The sequence below is a fragment of the Hyaena hyaena genome, unplaced genomic scaffold, assembly GCF_003009895.1.
Source record: "Hyaena hyaena isolate Hyena2069 unplaced genomic scaffold, ASM300989v1 scaffold_2015, whole genome shotgun sequence".
NCBI lineage: Eukaryota > Metazoa > Chordata > Mammalia > Carnivora > Hyaenidae > Hyaena > Hyaena hyaena.
Window position 1 is genome coordinate 58,516 of NW_024082629.1, and position 17,783 is coordinate 76,298.

The 17,783-nt window shown below is 54.6% G+C and overlaps 2 protein-coding genes across 5 annotated transcripts; one reads left to right on the forward strand and one right to left on the reverse strand.

Moving 5' to 3' along the window:
* Positions 1-607: 607 nt before the first annotated feature.
* On the reverse strand, positions 608-7,157 carry LOC120227097 (tigger transposable element-derived protein 1-like). The gene is made up of 2 exons (XM_039225256.1): positions 7,058-7,157; positions 608-3,588 (listed from the first exon to the last, which is right to left on the reverse strand). Exon 2 carries the CDS (start codon positions 3,582-3,584, stop codon positions 1,623-1,625), a length of 1,962 nt encoding a protein of 653 aa, XP_039081187.1. The 5' UTR covers positions 3,585-3,588; positions 7,058-7,157; the 3' UTR covers positions 608-1,622.
* A 297-nt stretch (positions 7,158-7,454) lies between these two features.
* Positions 7,455-17,487, forward strand: MZF1 (myeloid zinc finger 1). Of its 4 annotated transcripts, none has more exons than XM_039225245.1 (6): positions 7,455-7,517; positions 8,834-9,270; positions 9,709-9,892; positions 10,603-10,673; positions 10,794-10,914; positions 15,278-17,487. In XM_039225245.1, the coding sequence occupies exons 1-6, from the start codon at positions 7,481-7,483 to the stop codon at positions 16,708-16,710; spliced, it is 2,283 nt and encodes a 760-aa protein (XP_039081176.1). In that variant the 5' UTR covers positions 7,455-7,480; the 3' UTR covers positions 16,711-17,487. The 4 variants fall into 4 exon arrangements, with proteins under 4 accessions (XP_039081176.1, XP_039081180.1, XP_039081177.1 ...); XM_039225249.1 differs by having other exon boundaries at positions 9,790-9,892; XM_039225246.1 differs by having other exon boundaries at positions 7,469-7,517; positions 8,734-9,270.
* Positions 17,488-17,783: the final 296 nt, after the last annotated feature.

The window sequence follows — 17,783 nt, forward strand, 5'->3', positions numbered from 1 at the left end:
CAACTCCAACCTGGTCACCTGCTTCCTTCAGCTGCTGCACCGTACTCAGCCTCCATCAGGGATACTCCTTCCGCCTGGTCCTTAGGCCCTTACAAACCACCCCACCATACTGGGCTGCATCTGTCAAGCCCTTCTGTAATGTGTGGCATTTTGAAATGACAAGCTTCCTGATTGTCAGGAAGGTTCCTGAAGATGAAGTCTGAGACACCATTTCCCTAGAAAGCCTACCCTATTATGTTCTGCCCTCTGTCCCCAGCTTGGTGGGGGTCCATCCTGAGTTATCTGTCATAGCCTTGTCACATAGAATGTAACAACCTCTAGACTGGAAGCTCCTGAAGTTGGTCTCACTCACTCACCCTGAAATCCACACCTAGCACACTACAAGTGCTCATAAACTGTGCAATCAACCCAGTCTGTCACTAGAATCCTAAGAAAAACTTCCCTTCTCCTCATCCCTCTTACCACTCTCCCCAGAAAAGCAAGCAAGGGGCCTCATCTGACCTTTCTCCCAGTAAGGCTGGCCCTGCAAGCTACTGGCCCCCGCCCATGTGATGTGTTGACAACAAGCCCATCAATGCAATGTTAGCTGGAACAGAGACAGCAGGAATCCTTTCTCCCATCTTTATTTCTCAGCACGCGCACCCATGTGCGTGTGCACACATGTGCAGACATATGCAGGCACCTGTGTTGAAAGGAGTCCAGGAGCCCAGACATCCCTGTCCCACCACCTGTGGCTCATCCAGCTAGAGCACAAAAACACCTTCGATTGCTGACTGTCTGTGGTTTGGTGGCCTAAGTGGTGTTTCGGCAGTCAGGTGGACACCCCATGATGCCTGCTGTTACAGTTTGGGGGACAGGAAAACAAACCGGAATACGGGATGATAACACAGTCAGGAGGTGTTCATCAGAATTAGAGCTTTGGGTCTAACCTCCGAGGCTGGGCTATAACCAATGCACTGGGAGCTAACTCTGAGGTGAACAATGAGCTCTTAGGAGTGGATGGTATTTTCCAAAGAGCACCAGAACCGGGAGACTATCAGAATCACAAAAAGCTCAGCCTCGGAGGTTGGAGGGAAACCAAGACACCATGCCACAGACATTCAGGGAAGAAAACATTTCCAGACCAAGGAAGTGATTCCTGGTATCAAAAGTCACAGTGAACCAAAGTGCTCTGCCACTGAGACAACTGATGCCATGGAAGCCAGAAGAGGTGAGGATGGCATGAAAAGTGAGAAAGTACATTCCCCGAGCAGGAAACCCTCATCTAAGTTGGCTAGGAAGGGTAACAATGGTACAGGGAGTGAGAGGTCAGGTTTGGAAAATGGGGGAGGCTAGTCTCACTTCCGGCCCCTCACCATAAGGAAAGCCACCCTGGAAGGCTATGCAGGGCAACTACCATACTACAGGGTGTATCTCTGTCACGTGTAGGGCACTTCTGGATCCTGCATCTCATCTGCTAATCATAAAACACCACCCTTCTGTTCCCCAAGCCTGGAGTTCTGGGTCACCATACAAAGACTGTATGAGATACGAGAACCATGGGGGAGAAGTAGCAGTATCTGAACTCCAGAAACAAAACATCATTAGATAGAACTCATGTGAGGTCAAGCTCAAGCCCTAAATCATACAGGACCGCCAGAGGTCTGACCTTCAGGACCTGTGCCCTTAGCCACTTGCCCACCCTCTATGGGCCCCACTTGGAGCAATGGCAGGCTTCCTGCCAACTCCCTTGCTGCCAGCACTGCAGGGCCTTCTGAGGATGCAGCTGCCCGAGCCTGTCGCCTCCTTTCCCGGTGCAGCTCCCGGAGGCAGGCAAGAGCACAGTGGACACCCCGGGAGACCCGAAGGCTGCGCTCCCGGTTTGGATCATTCTCTACGAGGACCTGTAAACCAGCAGCAAAGTGAGACAGGGCCTGGGCGAGATGCTCAGGGCTCAGAGCACCCACACCAGCTTCCTCAGTCCCTGGACCCACCACGGCCTCTGTGAAATTTGGCTCTTGTTTTCTAGAGACCGGGCCACTCCCTGCCTCCCAGGACAGCCCAGAACCACTCATGTTCCCATCCTTTGCATCCTGCAGGGTGCTGTGGGGTGGGGGCTCCCCGTGGGCCTGCAGCAGGCTGGCCACATCAGCCTCAGCTGCATCTCCAAGGCCCACATGCCTAGCTAGTGCCACAATGCTGCGGCGGAGCTGAGGCACAGTGTCAGGCTCGGGAGTGCCAGCAGGGACACACTCAGGCCAGAGCTTCCGCCAGGCACTGTTCATGGTGGCAGGCTGCAGCTCTGCCCAGGCTTCGGCTATGTTGTCCACAGCAGTTACGACAGTATAGCTGCGCCAGAACTCCCGCACAGAGGGCCGGTCTTCACCAGTCGTCTCCTGGACCAGCTGGCTGAGCGTGCGGCGCAGATAACAGGCCTTGAATGTGGCAATGACACCCTGGTTCATGGGCTGGATCAGGGCCGATGTGTTCTTGGGCAGGAACTCAACTCTCACGTGGGCTGAGAGGCCACCCAGGTGAGCGGGGTGGCAGGGTGCGCCATCCAGGAGCAACAGGGCGCGGTGTGGGAGGCCATGGCTGGCACAGTAGCTCTCCACGGCGGGACAGAAGCAGCCAGTAAACCACTCCTGGAAGATGCTGGGTGTCAGCCAGTCATTGCGGTTGGAGCGCCAGACTACAGGGAGGCTGGCCTTGGAGCAGCCTTTGAGGGCACGTGGATTCTCCGAGGGGTACACTAGCAGAGGCTTCAGTTTGAAGTCACCAGCTGCGTTGCCACCAAGCAGCAGGGTCAGGTGGTCCTTAGAGGCCTTGAAGCCAGGCCCAGCTGCCCCCTCCAGTGCCAGCAACATGCGCTCTGGCAGCCGCTTCCAGAATAGGCCTGTCTCATCCACGTTGAAAACCTGGCGTGGGGAGTAAGAGCCCTCCTCCAGAATGGTGCGCAGCATTGGGGGATAGTGGGCAGCAGCCTGGGTGTCAGCCACGGCTGGCTCGTCTGTCAAAAGCACATTGTTGCGAGCCTTGAACCGGGCGAACCAGCCGTTACTGGCCCCAAAGGTCTCAGCCTGAGTGCCACTGCCCTGCTCATGCTGCAGCTGCACAAAGAGCCGCCGTGCCTTGTCCTGGATGAGCAGTGTGCTGATGGGCAGGTTCTGCTGCCTTTGCTCCTCAATCCATAGACTCAGTAAGCGTTCCATATGGCCCATCACCACACCCCGGCAGCGGGTCAGCTGCGTGGCACTGACAGGTGTAGCTGCCTGAGAATTGGCCCGGATCTTGTCCCTGTTGACACGGATTGAGGCAACGGTAGAGGTGGCTAGCCCCAGGGCCCGGGCAATCTGCGTCAGCTTCTCGCCTTCCTCAAACCTCCGAAGCACCTCTAACTTCATATGCAGGGTGATGGACTTTCGGTCCCGCTTCGCACTGTGGCGGAGGCCAATCCCACCAAGGGGTGCCTTCCCCGACACCTGCAGCCGGGAAGTTGTCTTCATTCCGCCTCCCTGAGCCACGCACCTTGATGAAGTCTCTCCACAGCAGCTACCAGTGTGCCCACGAGGGCAGCCTCCTGGCCTCTCCTGCCACACGTGCATCTGCCTGTAGGACAGGGACACATGGACATTAATGTGTGCACATATGGAAGTCCCAACCATCAGTTGGCCTTTCCACGCTCTGACACAGAGCACCCAGCTCTGCTGACCACTGCCTCAGAAGTGTGCCCAGTCCCTTCTTTCCCTACTGCTAAAAACACTGCACACTCACTTCCAAGTATCCTTTGCATCTAGAGGAGCACGTCACTTAGTTTTAGCTTATGAGATCAAGAGAAATCTGCGAGGAGACTGCTCTCTTCCCCTAGCAAACCTCTTGCAACCACAAGACAGTCTGGAAACCTTGGCCCACCTCCCAGACACTGAGGAGCAAATAAGCTACCCATTTCCACGCTTCTCATCCTTTTCATGCTTCAGACATCAGTGTGGGTTGCTGAATAATGGCTACGAAGGACATCCACATCCTAATCCCTATGAATAAATTACCTTACCTCGCAAAAGTGACATTGTGGGTGTGATTAAGTGAATAATCTTGAGATGCGAAGATTATCCTGGGTTATCCAAATGGGGCCTAAATGTAGTCAGAGGAGGCAAAAGATTTCACTCAGAAGGCAATGTGATCACTGAAACCTAGAGGCTACAGAAGGAACCAGCCCTGCTCATACCTTGCTTTCAGCCCACTGAGACACATTTCAGACTTCTGACCTCCAAGACTCTAAGATAATACATTTGTGTTCTTTTAAACCACTCATGTTTTTAGTAATATGTTACAGCAGTCCCAGAAAACTAACACAGAAGGGAACCAACCTAATTTGTGCCACAAACTATGGAGCATCTGGGAAGAAGAGGATGGCGGTTCTCCACACAGCAGCCACAGAGATCCAGTAAGAACTAAGATCCATCTTCCCTCTGCTCAGAGCCCTCCCAGCTCTGAGGAAGAGTCACAATCGTCACCAAATCCTTCATTGCCTTAAAGCCCCTTCTTTTACTTTGCTCCCTCCTGTCCACATCCTTGGGGCAAACTAAGGGTGCTCCTGACTCAGGGGCTTGCTCCTGTTTCCTTCAGCCCATGCAGGGCCTGGGCACCTCCGATATCTGCATGGCTTGTTCCCTGTCCTACAGATCTCTGCTCAAATGTAACCTGATCAAAAAGGCCCTCCCCCCTACATTTTATTATGTATCTGTCACACGCTGCTTGAAGGCAGGAGCTGAGTCGGCTGAGTGCTCCCTTGTGTCCCCAGACCCAAAAATAGTGAATCCAGTGGTCGCTAGCTGATGAAACTATTAAATGCAGTACAGCGGTGGGAGGCAGACTTTTCACCTTGTCCCGTTTGCATTTTGAGCCATGTAAAATTAGCACCTGATCAAACACTTAAAAAAAAAAAAAAAAAGAGTGCGTGTGAAAACATGGGACAAATGACTGACAGGTGTGTTTCTGCAGTGGCTATGGTATTGTTACCTTCAGGGATCCACGGGCTACACATGCCTTAAAACAAGGTAGCACATGCCACAGGACCCCCAAGCCTGGGAGGCAGGGAAAGGTAGATGGACATGAGAAAGGCTCCTCTTGCTTATCTGAACCTGTCACGCACCGCGCCATCCATGCCTTCCTCTGCTCACCCACAGTTTTAAATTAATTCACTCACATACTCATTCATTCATTCATTCCTTCCCTCCCTCCCACCCACTAAAGCCTCCAAACCCGCCCCCTGTGGAGGCTCGCTGTCCAATGTCTGGGTGGAAGACAGGGCTCGTCCCTTTAAGACTACATTTCCCAGAAAGCCGCGGGACGCTGCAATCTTCGATTGGCCCATTCGCGCTCGTCCCGGGCTGCGCGCGCAGCGGCCTCTCCATTCCTTCTCGCCGTTTGGGATTGAGAGAAACTGCGCGCCAGACCCCAGCACGGGAGCCCCGGCCCCCGCGCGGCCAACTGCCCTCACCTCCGGACCGCGAGGCGGGCCGGCTGCTTCAGCTGGGCGGGTGGGGCTGTGGTTCTTCCCCATCTTCCGCCTTTACAGCGCCTCTTTCCGGAGGCTGCCGAGCTCAGCCTCCATGTTGTCGGCGGAGGCGGAAGATTGCCGGCGACTGCCGAGACTGGATTAGTTAGTCCGCGCGCGGCCAGTCCTCGACAGCGCTCTGGGCCTTGCGCGCTGCGCTCGCGGCCGGCCGGGAAATGTAGTTCGACGTCGAGGATGCTACGCGCAGAGTCCAGGCGGGGGCGCCGTTGACCGTCTCTGCCCAAAACTGGCTTTCTGTTTACTTTCTCTCGAATTTTTCCCGCCGCCTGCTTTCTGTCTTTCCATTATCCTCCCTACCTCCTTCCATTCCAATCTTTGTCTCTTTCCTCTTCCTCCCAGTTTGTGCCTCATCCTGGAGAATTAATTCCGCTCAGACTGCCAAATAATTTTTTTAAACTCAAGGAGTACCTAGCAAACAGTTATTTGGCTCATAGAGGGAACTACCAGGATGACATAGGTGGTTCCGGGAAGATGAGAAATGACAGGGTAAAAGAAATAAGGAACACTGAAATTAAAGCTCAAAGTCGAATTAGTGCCCTACATGGGAAGCAGGCCTGGGCGTCTGAGTGTCCTAAGGTTGATACAACTCTTAATGCCAAGCATTTGCAACCTGGCCTCTGATCTAAAGAGAGAAAGAGTTACTTCTTTTAGAGAGGCAGATGAGCTGAAGGGGTCTTGGAAGACAATTAGGAAACGCAGAGAGGGTCCCCAGCCATCCTTTTTTGCCCTATTGGCAATTTTGGGATAAGTATTCCTAACAGGTCTCCCTCCAACTGTCTCTTCTTGCCATCTGTCCCCCTTCTCTAGGTCTTGGAAAACTCTTAGTCCATCTGACTGTATCTCTAAGTTCTGTCCCTTTCCCTACTCTTGCCTCTGTATGTCTGTATTCCTTATCTGTCTCTTTAATCTCGATATCTGCACCTCTTTGTGAATCTATTCTCCCTGTCCCACTTTGTCTCTCCTTTCATATCCATCCCTTCCTGATCTCCTTCCCTCTTGCTAACTTTTCTGACACTCCTGTCTACCCGGCCCTGACTCTGATTCTCTGGCTCCTTACCACATTCTCTAGGTCTCTGAAAGGAGAAATACCTCCCCGTTGACTTTCTTTCCTACCGGTGTCTCGGTCTCTGTATCTGTTCAATTACTCTCACTGTCTCTCCTCGAATCTCTCTCTGTCCCCGAGGGGGCCTTCATAGGCTCTGGGTCTCTCTCTGCCCAACAGTCTTCGCGTCTGTCTTTCCTCACGGTCTCGCTCCGCTTCTCTGCTCCGGTCCCCTCCCCAAGCCCTTACCCCACCTCCCCCATCGCCTCTCGAACGGCCACCGGGTCCCCGGGGTTGCGCTGGAGACCTACTGGTCAGCCCAACCGGATACTATGGAGACGCCCCGGCCCGCCCACCGCTCATGAACACAAAGGAATATCGTCGCGCTGCGCGAACGCGCACCGAGGTCTCAGCCTTCTACGCTTCCCAGAAAGCCCGGGGCCAAGTCTCTCCCGAACCTGCCGTCCCGGTGGGCGATGGAGGACGTGCCTCTTTTTGTGCAGAACGTTGCCTTGGAGACGTGGGTTGACTGCGCCCTAGCGAGGGCGATGATTGGTGCGGAACCCTGCTAATCCCAGGAATACCCGTAAAGAATCGAGGACAACGTGGTTGCGGGCATGCGCAGTTGGGAAGGCGGTGCTGGTGTCCGATGCACCCCGAGAACCCTGCGCACGTCGACGGCTCACGGACGCCTGGATCTGAGCGCGGGAGAGGCACCCGGGCGTGTGATCTGATCGTTGCGAACGCTACACCGGGGAGCAGGGGAGGAGGGTGGAAAAGGAGGCGAGGGTGGGGGGAGGGCTAGGTGGCACTCGGGCTGAATGCGTGGAGCATTCTGGGAGACAGAGTCCGTCCGGGGAGGGGGAAGTCGGCGATTGCGCATGCTTAGGAGCGCGGAGCGGCCCGCTGAGTGTGGAGGTGAGGGCGGGGACCTCTCAAAGCGGAAGGCTTGGGCGGGGACCGGGGCGGCGACCGCGGACTCTCGGATTCTGGCTACCCAGCGGGAGTGCGGTGCAGGGACCGAAGCAGTCCCTCTCGGCGAGCCCGGTGCTGTCGCGAGACGCGTGTCTAGTCACCGCATTGCCACAGCGGCAAGCTCTCGGAGCCCCGCCCCCGCCTGGTTACCCTGGCGGCAGTAGACCTGCCCTGGGAGTGGGGAGAAGGCGCTCTCCAAAGTGCGAGTTGACCTCCAAAATTTCTGGTAAATGTAGTACAGAAACCTTCGCAGAGGCTGGCCGCCTTAAAAATGATCCAGCCTTCTCCCAGCGTTTCGGGTTGACCCGGAACCTTGAAAGGAATTTGACTCACGGGATCAGGCGACCCTGGAAATGGATTCTACTCATGTAATAAAGTCAGATTTCTTCACAAACCCCGCACATTAACACCAGCTGCAAAAGGAGCAGCAGTGGCGGGGGGGGGGGGCGGGGGGGGGGTGTATGGCGTCCCCACTTACGGGGGACGGTAAGGATGGGGAAACTGAGGTTCAGAGAAGCTAACCTAGGTTATGTAGCAAATAGGCAAGCTATCCGCCCTTGCTTGCAAGCCCTCGGTCCAGTTGTCTTGGGGCCTTTGTGGGCCCCCTGGAAGCTCCCCCATCAACTCCTAACCCTGCCTAAATCAGGAAGCTGAAGAGACGATGGGGCATTGCGTGGTGTGATAATTTTAGCTAGCTCAGAATGGAGCTGAATGGGGGTGTGGGGGAATGCTCCCTGGAGGCTTGGCCACACAGCTGACTTTGCCCGTGCTGGGGAGGAGAGGTGGAGGGAGGCTGCTCTGTAGAACCAAGTTGAGAAGGGACTGAGAGACTAGATGGGAGAGTGGGTGTGCAGTGATGGACTGGTGTTCGGAGTGGCGTGGGGAGGAGGGTAGTGGTGCATATTTGCGCCCAGGCAGTGGATGTTGTAAATGTTATTTACCTGACAGAGGGAGAGCCACGGGGCAAAGATGACGTGGTGCATGTAGAAGGACAAGAGTTAGAGGAGAGGGAGTACCTTCTATTCCTAAGAAGCACCTTGTGTTTGGAGCAGGAGGATACCAGAGACTAGGTCCCAGCGAGAGACCAGAGACTCGGGTGCCTGGCTTGTGACCATCTCTCTGTGCCCCAGTTTTCTTATCTGCCTTCCATTCGGTGCAGGTCTGAAGACGGAACACGACAGCATACAGTAGGTGCTTAGTAGGCATCTGCTGCCACTGTTTGTCTTCCTTGCAGCAGCCGCCTCCTGTTCCTCCCCCAGGGCAAGACACTGTCCTCGGAGCCCCCAGCGCAGTCTTTCCAATGAGGCCTGCAGCACTAGGCTCCCCAGGTCCCACATCCTTGGAAGATGAGCAGCCTGTCATGGTGAAGCTGGAGGACTCAGAGGAGGAGGGCGACGCTGCCCTGTGGGATCCCGGCCCAGAGACTGCACGCCAGCGTTTTCGACACTTCCACTATGAGGAGGCAGTGGGTCCCCAAGAGGCCCTGGCCCAGCTCCGGGAGCTGTGCCGCCAGTGGCTACAGCCAGAGGTGCACTCCAAAGAGCAGATGCTGGAGCTCCTGGTCCTGGAGCAGTTCCTGGGCGCCCTGCCGCCTGAGATCCAGGCCTGCGTGGAGGGACAGCGGCCAGGCAGCCCTGAAGAAGCAGCTGCCCTGGTCGAGGGGCTTCGCCGGGAGCCAGGAGGGCCCCGGAGATGGGTGAGTCAGTGGCCCTGAGCCAGTGTCCCGGCTGGAACGGTATCCAGCTCTGTCCCCCCTTGGGGAGTACTGAGCTCAGCCAGACACCTGTTCCTTGTAGTTTGGAAGAGGTCACCTGCAGGAGACCTTGCATGAGCATAGACAGGTTTCCCGGGTCAGCCTTGTTCGTCCATCCCTACATCTCCTGGAGTCATGGACATGGGAAGGGATCCACAGTGGGGAGAGAGGGGGACCACTGGGCATTCGTGGATGTCCACAGCAGGAGAGTAACTCCAGGTGGCCCTTTCACTCCTGGCTCAGTCCTGGAAGGAAGTGGGTCCTTGGATAACGGAGTAGGTCAGGACCTCTTGGGGTCCTGTGATGGGGTGGGTGCCCATGAGTCCCCTGCTTGTGCAAAGCCCAACTCTCTTGGGCTCGATGTTCGGGGCACCTCCCCAGGTCACAGTCCAAGTACAGGGTCAGGAGATGCTATCAGAGAAGATGGAACCCTCCAACTTCCAGCCCCTCCTTCAAACCAAGCCACAGACTCCAGAACGTGGACCTGGGACACCATTTGAAGCCACACAAGGGTCACCACTCGGCCTTCAGGTGAAAGAGGAGCCCATGGTTACAGAGGACCCAGGTGAGGGCAGGCAAGGTATGCATGGCCCAAGGCCTGATTGGGTGGACCAGAAGGGCCTGGCCCAACAGCCTAAAGGTCCCCTGCTGGATGGAACTGTTCATTTGCCCTGGTGGCCCCCACATCCTGCCTAGCCAGTGGCCATCACTACTCCTTACATGCCAAGTCTGACTGTCACAACTGTGTTTTTCTGCTCTCCCTTGGCATGGAGGAGTAGGCTCTTGGGATTTCTGTGTGTGTGAGGCATGTGAGGTTCACTCCCCAGGGGGATCCATTAGAAGACGATAGCAATTCTCTGGAGAGCAGGCAGCAGGCTTGAATGTGGGTTGGTGTGACTAAGGAAGGACCCCAGGGTGTTGGGAGGCATGCCCCTCCCGATTTTACTCCTTCCAGGCGGATGCCAAAGTTGGCCTCCCACACCGTCCATCATTCCTCTGTGGACCCTAGTACCATCCTCCTCTCCATCCTCACTGGCCATCCTACTTAGGATTCGTGCAGGAGTACAGGGCACAGCCCTGAGCTTGTCTCGTCTTGGTGCAGCTTCTCCGATGGCCTTCCAGGGGGCTTTGCTTTACTCCACCCCCAAGCTGAGCCCTTAGAGATGCCCAGCCATGCCCAGCCCCAAGCTTGGATTCCAGTGTCTGGCATACCACTGAGGAGGGCAGTGGGGTGGGGACACTCTTGAGCCACCTGACCCCAACCTTCCTCTACAGAGCTTCTGGATTCTGGGCCTCTAGCCAATCCCCAGGAAGCCACTTCCACTCTCCTGCCTAAAGAGGCCCAGGTGAGCCCCATACAGACCGTGCCCACCTCCCTGTCTGGGGAACCTCAGTGGATGGGGGTCAGATAGGTCCCTCCCTGGGCCTAGCTGGGCACAGATGAACAATGACCACTGTGGTTTCAGGGTTGTGAGATAGTGCTGGACCAGGCCTCTGCCCACAACGAGACTGGGCTTGAGGGGCCTTCGTGGAGGGAGCATCCTGGGGCCCTGTGGCAGGAGGAAGCTGGGGGCATCTTCCCTCCAGGTGAGTGAGATGGGGCATGGCGGGACTAGGCCCTCTGCACGGCAGCAGCACATCCACTCACCCCACTCCTGGTCCTGCTCAGGTGGCTCTCTCATTCCAGCGTCTCCCAGCTCCTCCATTCTGTGGACCATCCCCTGCAGCATAGAACTTTCAGCATCTCCTGCCCTCATAAGTCAAGCCCTCAGCCAACTTCATGTTCCCTCCGGCTGCTGCGCCCCACCATAGTAAAACCTCCCTAGAGCGGGGCTTGTATTCCCCACACCCCCATCCTCTCCCAGCCCTCACATCCTGGATGGATTCTGGGTGTGCATCCCACTGACTGGATAGTGGCGGAGGGAGGGTCTGGATCTGGCAAGGACAGGTTAGTAGAGAGTGGGCAGGAAGGACCTTGACACTGGCTGAGGATCAGGCAGGACAGGAGACTAGAGGCCTTCTGCGGTCCACCTGAGCTACACCACTCTTGGTCTGCCATCATCCAGTCTCCCTGCCTCTTCTTTCTTGTTTCCTGGACCCCTTCTTTTTCTTGGTTTACTCCCTTGTTTTGGGGGAACTTCCTGCAAATTCTGGTATGGGAGATACCATGCTACATTGCTAAAATACACTTATCTAACACTCTATATTAGGCTAGTTAGGCTGCTTGAAGAATTCTTTTTATTCAGTTTCAAAGCTTCATCATCATCATCATTGGTGAGTCCTTTCAACTTGAAATCCGTATCTCTCAATGTTGGGAAACTGCCTTGAATGGTTTCTCTTTTTCTTTCCCTCCATTGTTTTGTTTCCTTGTTTCTGGTACGCCTATTACCTGGTTCTTGGTTATATTGCTTCCTCAGTATGGTCTCCTGCCCTCAACCCAGCCTTTTGCCAGGATGGGAGAAGAGATCCAGGGATCAGAGCTACAGCAGTGCCCACTAGTTGCTCAGAATTCCGTGAAGACATCCCGGGTCCGTTCCGTTCAGCAGTCCAACCCAGCTGCTTCTGAACAGCCTCCCCATCCTGCTTAGTGCCCCTGCCGCTTCACCTCCGTGGCCAGAGCTACCTGCTACCTCCAGCTCTTGAACTTCTCAAGTCTTCTTTGGGGTCAGTCAGGGTCTGGGTGTTTTTGTTTTTTCCATTTTCCTTAATACTGGCTTAGTGTGCACTTTCTCCAGTCAGCTACACAGTTATTATTTGTCCCTTAGCTTTCCTGAATAGAAAATGTTAGCGGTTTGTTTCCTCTTCTCTTCACCTTTGTGGATTTTATGCCTTGAAAAACAAAAAAAAAACCTTGTTGCGGTTTCTACTGTTATTTCAGGAGAACAGAGTTAAATAGCTACCTTTATTACCTCTAAATCTCCATTTGCTATGTTTTTTGTCAGTAAGGATCCTTTCATTCTTTTTTCATAATGTCCTTGTTTCATGGATGCTGATTTGGGATTTGGACATACTTTAGTGTCCTTCCCAGACTGTGTAGCAGCATTTGGGATGCTGATTTTGAGGATTTGGACATACTTTAGTGTCCTTTCCAGACTGTGTAGCTAGTTTAGTTTCTTCAAGTGTGAATTCTCCAGCTGGTTGCACTGTTGACAGTATGCCCTTCATAGCTGTAGGAGCTTCTTGTTTGTCCCTGCCCTAAGCATCATGCTAGGTAAGAAGATCCATCATAACCTTGAAGTGGAAGTATCATCTGGGCCCAGGATATTCAGTGAAGATACTTCTGGAGCCCAGCCAAAACCAAGCATCTTATTCCTGGTCAGGTCTATGGGCGGAGTGAGCTAACTCAGCTCGTGTCCTCAACCCTCAGCTTCTTGACAGAGCCTGGCTTTGGACCTAGGCACTAAAGCCACAAGGGCTTTAGAGCTCACTATGTGGCTCTGGATTCCTGAGCTTCAGCAACTGTCCTTTCTTCCTTTGGAGCTGTCCAAAATATTTTTAAATATCTTCTCAGATTCTGTTGTCATTTCTGCATGTTGGAGCTGAGAGAGTAGAATCTGGCACAACCCTAATCTGCTGTTTTAGTCTTAAAGTGGCTGGCCAGGCTGGGCCTTGTGCTTTGTGGCTGACCACTGCCTCTAACTTGGACCTGCTTCTCTCTCAGTTCACAGCCCCACAGTCTTTCAGCTTTCTCCATCCACACTGGCAGCACTACCTCAGACACTTTCTCGGGTTCCTTCTTTGTATCCATAATCTCTCTGTAGACAACCACAGTTCTCGCCTTCAAATACTGATTCCCTTCAGCTACCTTGGTCTCCATTCAGGACTCCTGGCTGCTCCTCCTTGCCCCTCAAATGAACATCTGGGCAGCCAGTGTTTTCATCATAATATTTTAAATTTTTTTTTTAATGTTTTATTTATTTCTAGGCGAGAGAGAGAGACAGCATGAGCAGGGAAGGGTCAGAGAGAGAGGGAGACACAGACTCTGAAACAGGCTCCAGGCCCTGAGCTGGCAGTCAGCACAGAGCCCGAGGCGGGGCTCGAACCCACGAACCATGAGATCATGACCTAAGCGAAAGTCGGACGCTTAACCGACTAAGCCACCCAGGCGCCCCTCATCATAATATTTTAAATAGCCAATATATTCACATGTTAGAAAATTCATTAAAATTTTTTTTAAATGTCATATTTATTTCTGAGAGAAAGAGACAGCGTAAGCAGGAAGGGGTCAGAGAGAGGGGGAGATACGGAGTCTGAAGCAGGCTCCAGGCTCTGAGCTAGCCGTCAGCACAGAGCCCGACACGGGGCTCGAAACCACAAGCCATGAGCCAAAGTCAGACGCTTAACCAACTGAGCCACCCAGGTGCCCCTCATGTGTTAGAAAATTCAAAAGGCACAAGGGAGTGTACACTGGAGTGCCCCTCCCCTGCCTGTGTTACACAGTCTTGTTCCTCAGCAGCCATCATTACCATCTTTTTGTTTCTTCTTCCAAAAAGATTTTGTGCATAAAAGAGCAAACACAAATTCAGGTACATACTTGTTTCTCTTTAAAACACATCTGAATGCCTAATCACCATGTTTCACATCTGACATTTCTTTGTGCATATTCCCACTTCCAACACACAGCAGCAAGTGCCCTCGTCTATGGACAGCTGCATAGAGCCCCACTGTGGCTCAGTCTGAACACACTTGTATATCCATCCTGGCTCCTACTTACATTCCTTTGGGTGGACTTCCAGTGATGAACTGAAAAATCTCACATATAGATCATTTTGAACAGTGGGAAACACAACTACTGAAGTGCATAAAAGTGAAATTGCTGATCAGAGTGTGAGAAATTTGCCATTTTAAGTTTTGCCACACTGCCTTCCCATTTTGCTTATCAGCAAGGCATGCAAACATTTGGGTACCTCCAGGGAGGGTGTGGAAATGGTAGATGACTACAATGCTAATATTCAGTTTTCTTATTAGGAGTGAATTGAGCATATTTTATGGGATTTTCCTTTACTGTTCACCTCCTTTGTCTGTGTGTCAGGTCAGTGGTCTTGTTGATTAACTGGAGCTCTTAGAAGCTTAATTAGCCCTTTGCTTCTGGAGAATCTCATTCATTTTTTGGCTCTAAGGTTGTCATTGCTGTGCACAAATGATTTCCTTCGATGCAGTATAATTTATGACTTTGACAACTTAATGGATTTTCTGTCACCCACTGAAGCCCTTGCTATTCTCTTAGTCTACTTGCAGCCTTCCTCTTTCTCTAGTCCCTGCTTCTCAGTTGTACTTGCTCACACCTCCTTCCTCACACAGCATCTAATGCTTGAGTGCTCACAGCGTGGCTAAGACCGGCTACTTCTTTCCATAGACACCCACTCTTATTGATCACACACAGGGCCAGGGCTCTGTGTGCCATGTATATGCCACAGCTCCCATGTTCATATTTACCTGCAAACTGAGCCCCAGCTCCTGAGCCCCACAGCCTGCATGTAGCCTTTGCCCCTCAGATACCCTATGCACATCTCACGCAAGGCACATCAGACCAGTCATGCGGCCTGACCCACTCCCATCCCATCCCTGCTACCTTCCTGTTGGCTCCACTCCCGGCCTCCCTCTGACCCACCCATTTCTGTGTACTTGTGGAAACCATCATCACCTAATGCAAGGGCCACCTGGACCAGTTTTGCCCTGCCACCCTTCCAGATAGGTGATTTTTGCAAGCTTAAGCCAGGCTTAAAAGCTTGCCCCCAACTTCTGAATCTTCTTCCTCATGCAAGGTTCTGTCCCACTGTCACCTCCTTAGGAAAGCACAGATAGAATCCTTGCCCCTCCCCTTGTTACCTCTGTCTGCCTCACTGGCTAGTTTCAGGTCCCTCTAGTTCACACTCTTTCCCACGGGCTGGAGTGGGTCGGGAGCACAGTTCTCTCGGCATGCATGAGTGGATCCCCTTGTGCAATGCAGGGTTTTCACTCCAGATGGAAAGCGTCTCTGCTGGCCCTGGCACTGTGAGCCCCCACCTCCGTATCCCCTGGGACCTGCGCATGGTTGGCCTCACGGACCAACTCCGGTCACCCTCCCATGAAAGTGGCTTCTCACATGCACTCCTGCTCCCCAGTGGCCCAGGAGGTGAGCAGAACCCCACAAATGAGGGTTCCCGCCAGCTTGTGAGCCCTTTGTTAGCCACAGCCCGCTGGCGTGCCCCCAGGGGCCGGGGCCGGGGCCGCCCCAGCACAAGCCCCGGGGCGGGGCGAGGTGGCCATTGTGACGTGTGCGGGAAGGTGTTCAGCCAACGCAGTAACCTACTGAGGCACCAGAAAATACACACAGGAGAGCGGCCGTTCGTGTGCAGCGAGTGTGGCCGGAGCTTCAGCCGAAGCTCGCACCTTCTGCGCCATCAACTCACACACACTGAGGAGCGGCCGTTTGTGTGCAGCGACTGCGGCCAGGGCTTCGTTCGCAGCACGCGCCTGGAGGAGCACCGGCGCGTGCACACAGGCGAGCAGCCCTTTCGCTGTGCCGAGTGCGGCCAGAGCTTCCGGCAGCGCTCCAACCTGTTGCAGCACCAGCGCATCCACGGCGACCCCCCGGGCCCCGGCGCGGCGCCCCCTGCACCTCCCGGCGCGCCCGAGCCCCCAGGCCCTTTCCCCTGCAGCGAGTGCCGCGAGAGCTTCACGCGGCGCGCGGTGCTACTAGAACACCAGGCAGTGCACACGGGTGACAAATCCTTTGGCTGCGTGGAGTGTGGCGAGCGCTTCGGTCGCCGCTCCGTGCTGCTCCAGCACCGGCGAGTACACAGTGGCGAGCGGCCCTTCGCCTGCGCGGAGTGCGGCCAGAGCTTCAGACAGCGCTCCAACCTCACGCAGCACCGGCGCATCCACACCGGCGAGCGGCCCTTTGCCTGCGCCGAGTGCGGCAAGGCGTTCCGCCAGCGGCCCACGCTCACGCAGCACCTGCGCGTGCACACAGGCGAGAAACCCTTTGCCTGCCCCGAGTGTGGCCAACGCTTCAGCCAGCGCCTGAAGCTCACGCGCCACCAGCGGACGCACACCGGGGAGAAACCCTACCGCTGTAGTGAGTGCGGCCTGGGCTTCACGCAGGTCTCTCGGCTCACCGAGCACCAGCGCATCCACACGGGCGAGCGGCCCTTCGCATGCCCTGATTGCGGCCAAAGCTTCCGGCAGCACGCCAATCTCACACAACACCGGCGCATCCACACAGGCGAGCGGCCCTACGTGTGCCCGGAGTGCGGCAAGGCGTTCCGCCAGCGGCCCACGCTCACACAGCACCTGCGTATCCACCAGCGTGAGAAGCCCTTTGCCTGCCAGGACTGTGGCCGCCGCTTCCACCAGAGCACCAAGCTCATCCAGCACCAGCGCATCCACAGTGCCGAGTAATCGGCGCTCACGGTCCCCCTTCTGTGCATCCTCCTCTTTTGGCCTTTTGTTGGGAGGAGGAGAGTGTGAGTGTGTGTGTGTGTGTGTGTGTGTGTGTGTGTGTGTACGCGCGCACGCAGAACACTTACCTCACAGGATTGTTGTGAGGGTTGTGATCAAGCTTAGGTATAAGTGGGCCCCCCCCAGGACCTGGCCCCCCCAGTAGGTGTTCAATAAACAACAGACAGAACCTGGCTCTGGGTATCCACCCACTCAGTGCCACCCCACCTGGATGGCTCCCTCTATCCCCCCCACCCATCCACTCCTTCAACAACCACACAGTCTCTGTGAGAGCCATGGCCCCCTGCAGAGGTGATGCCTAACAGCACCTCGTGGGTGCCACTTTGTACCATGCCTACTGATGCCTTCAGCCTGTACAACCGTGGGCCAAGTCAACTACCAGGTGAGGACTGGCCCAGTTTTCCCCACCCAGCCAAGATCATCAGATGCAACATAAGTTGCAAACTGGTGTCCAGCAGGCCAGAGCTAGGGGTATGTTTGTAAAACTTTAAACCTAGTAAGTCATTTCTTAGGCATTAAAGCTGGAAGGTTTTATCTAGAAATCTAGGTTTTTCATGTATGTTAACTACCATCAGGTGGTCAGGTTAGGTTCCCTTTAGGATAGGACCCCAGCCAATCTGGAAATTGAAGTCCACTGGCCCCAGGCCAGTTCCCTAGCCCTCTAATAACCATTCACATTCCATGGGCCACAGTAGCCACCAACCCTGGCCAGATGCATAACTCCCAAGGGCTCCCCCACACTGGATGGTCTCTATGAGGAACGTGTTCAGTGGCAAGTCACGGGGAACACAGCCAGCAGCAGCTGACGTGAAAATACAGATGCTGCCAGCACGGGTTCAATGTCCTACAGATTGTGGGCTGACATCTCTGGAACCCTCAACTTTTCCTCTTGCCCTATTTACCTTCCCCCTCCATTCGATTGTCCAGGCCCTTGACCTAGCACCCCTGCCCCCTAAATGGTAGGCACACTGGGTGCCAAAGAAAGCATATTTGTGCATCAGGATTTGGCTTGG

Bases quoted from the DNA above. Each gene is read 5' to 3' on its own strand.
- LOC120227097 (XM_039225256.1), bottom strand. From the start codon at position 3,584: ATGCACGTGTGGCAGGAGAGGCCAGGAGGCTGCCCTCGTGGGCACACT.
- MZF1 (XM_039225245.1), top strand. From the start codon at position 7,481: ATGCTTAGGAGCGCGGAGCGGCCCGCTGAGTGTGGAG. The intron at 9,893-10,602 runs GTGAGGGCAGGC...CTTCCTCTACAG, and splicing joins CATGGTTACAGAGGACCCAG to AGCTTCTGGATTCTGGGCCT. The intron at 10,915-15,277 runs GTGAGTGAGATG...TGTGCAATGCAG, and splicing joins TGGGGGCATCTTCCCTCCAG to GGTTTTCACTCCAGATGGAA.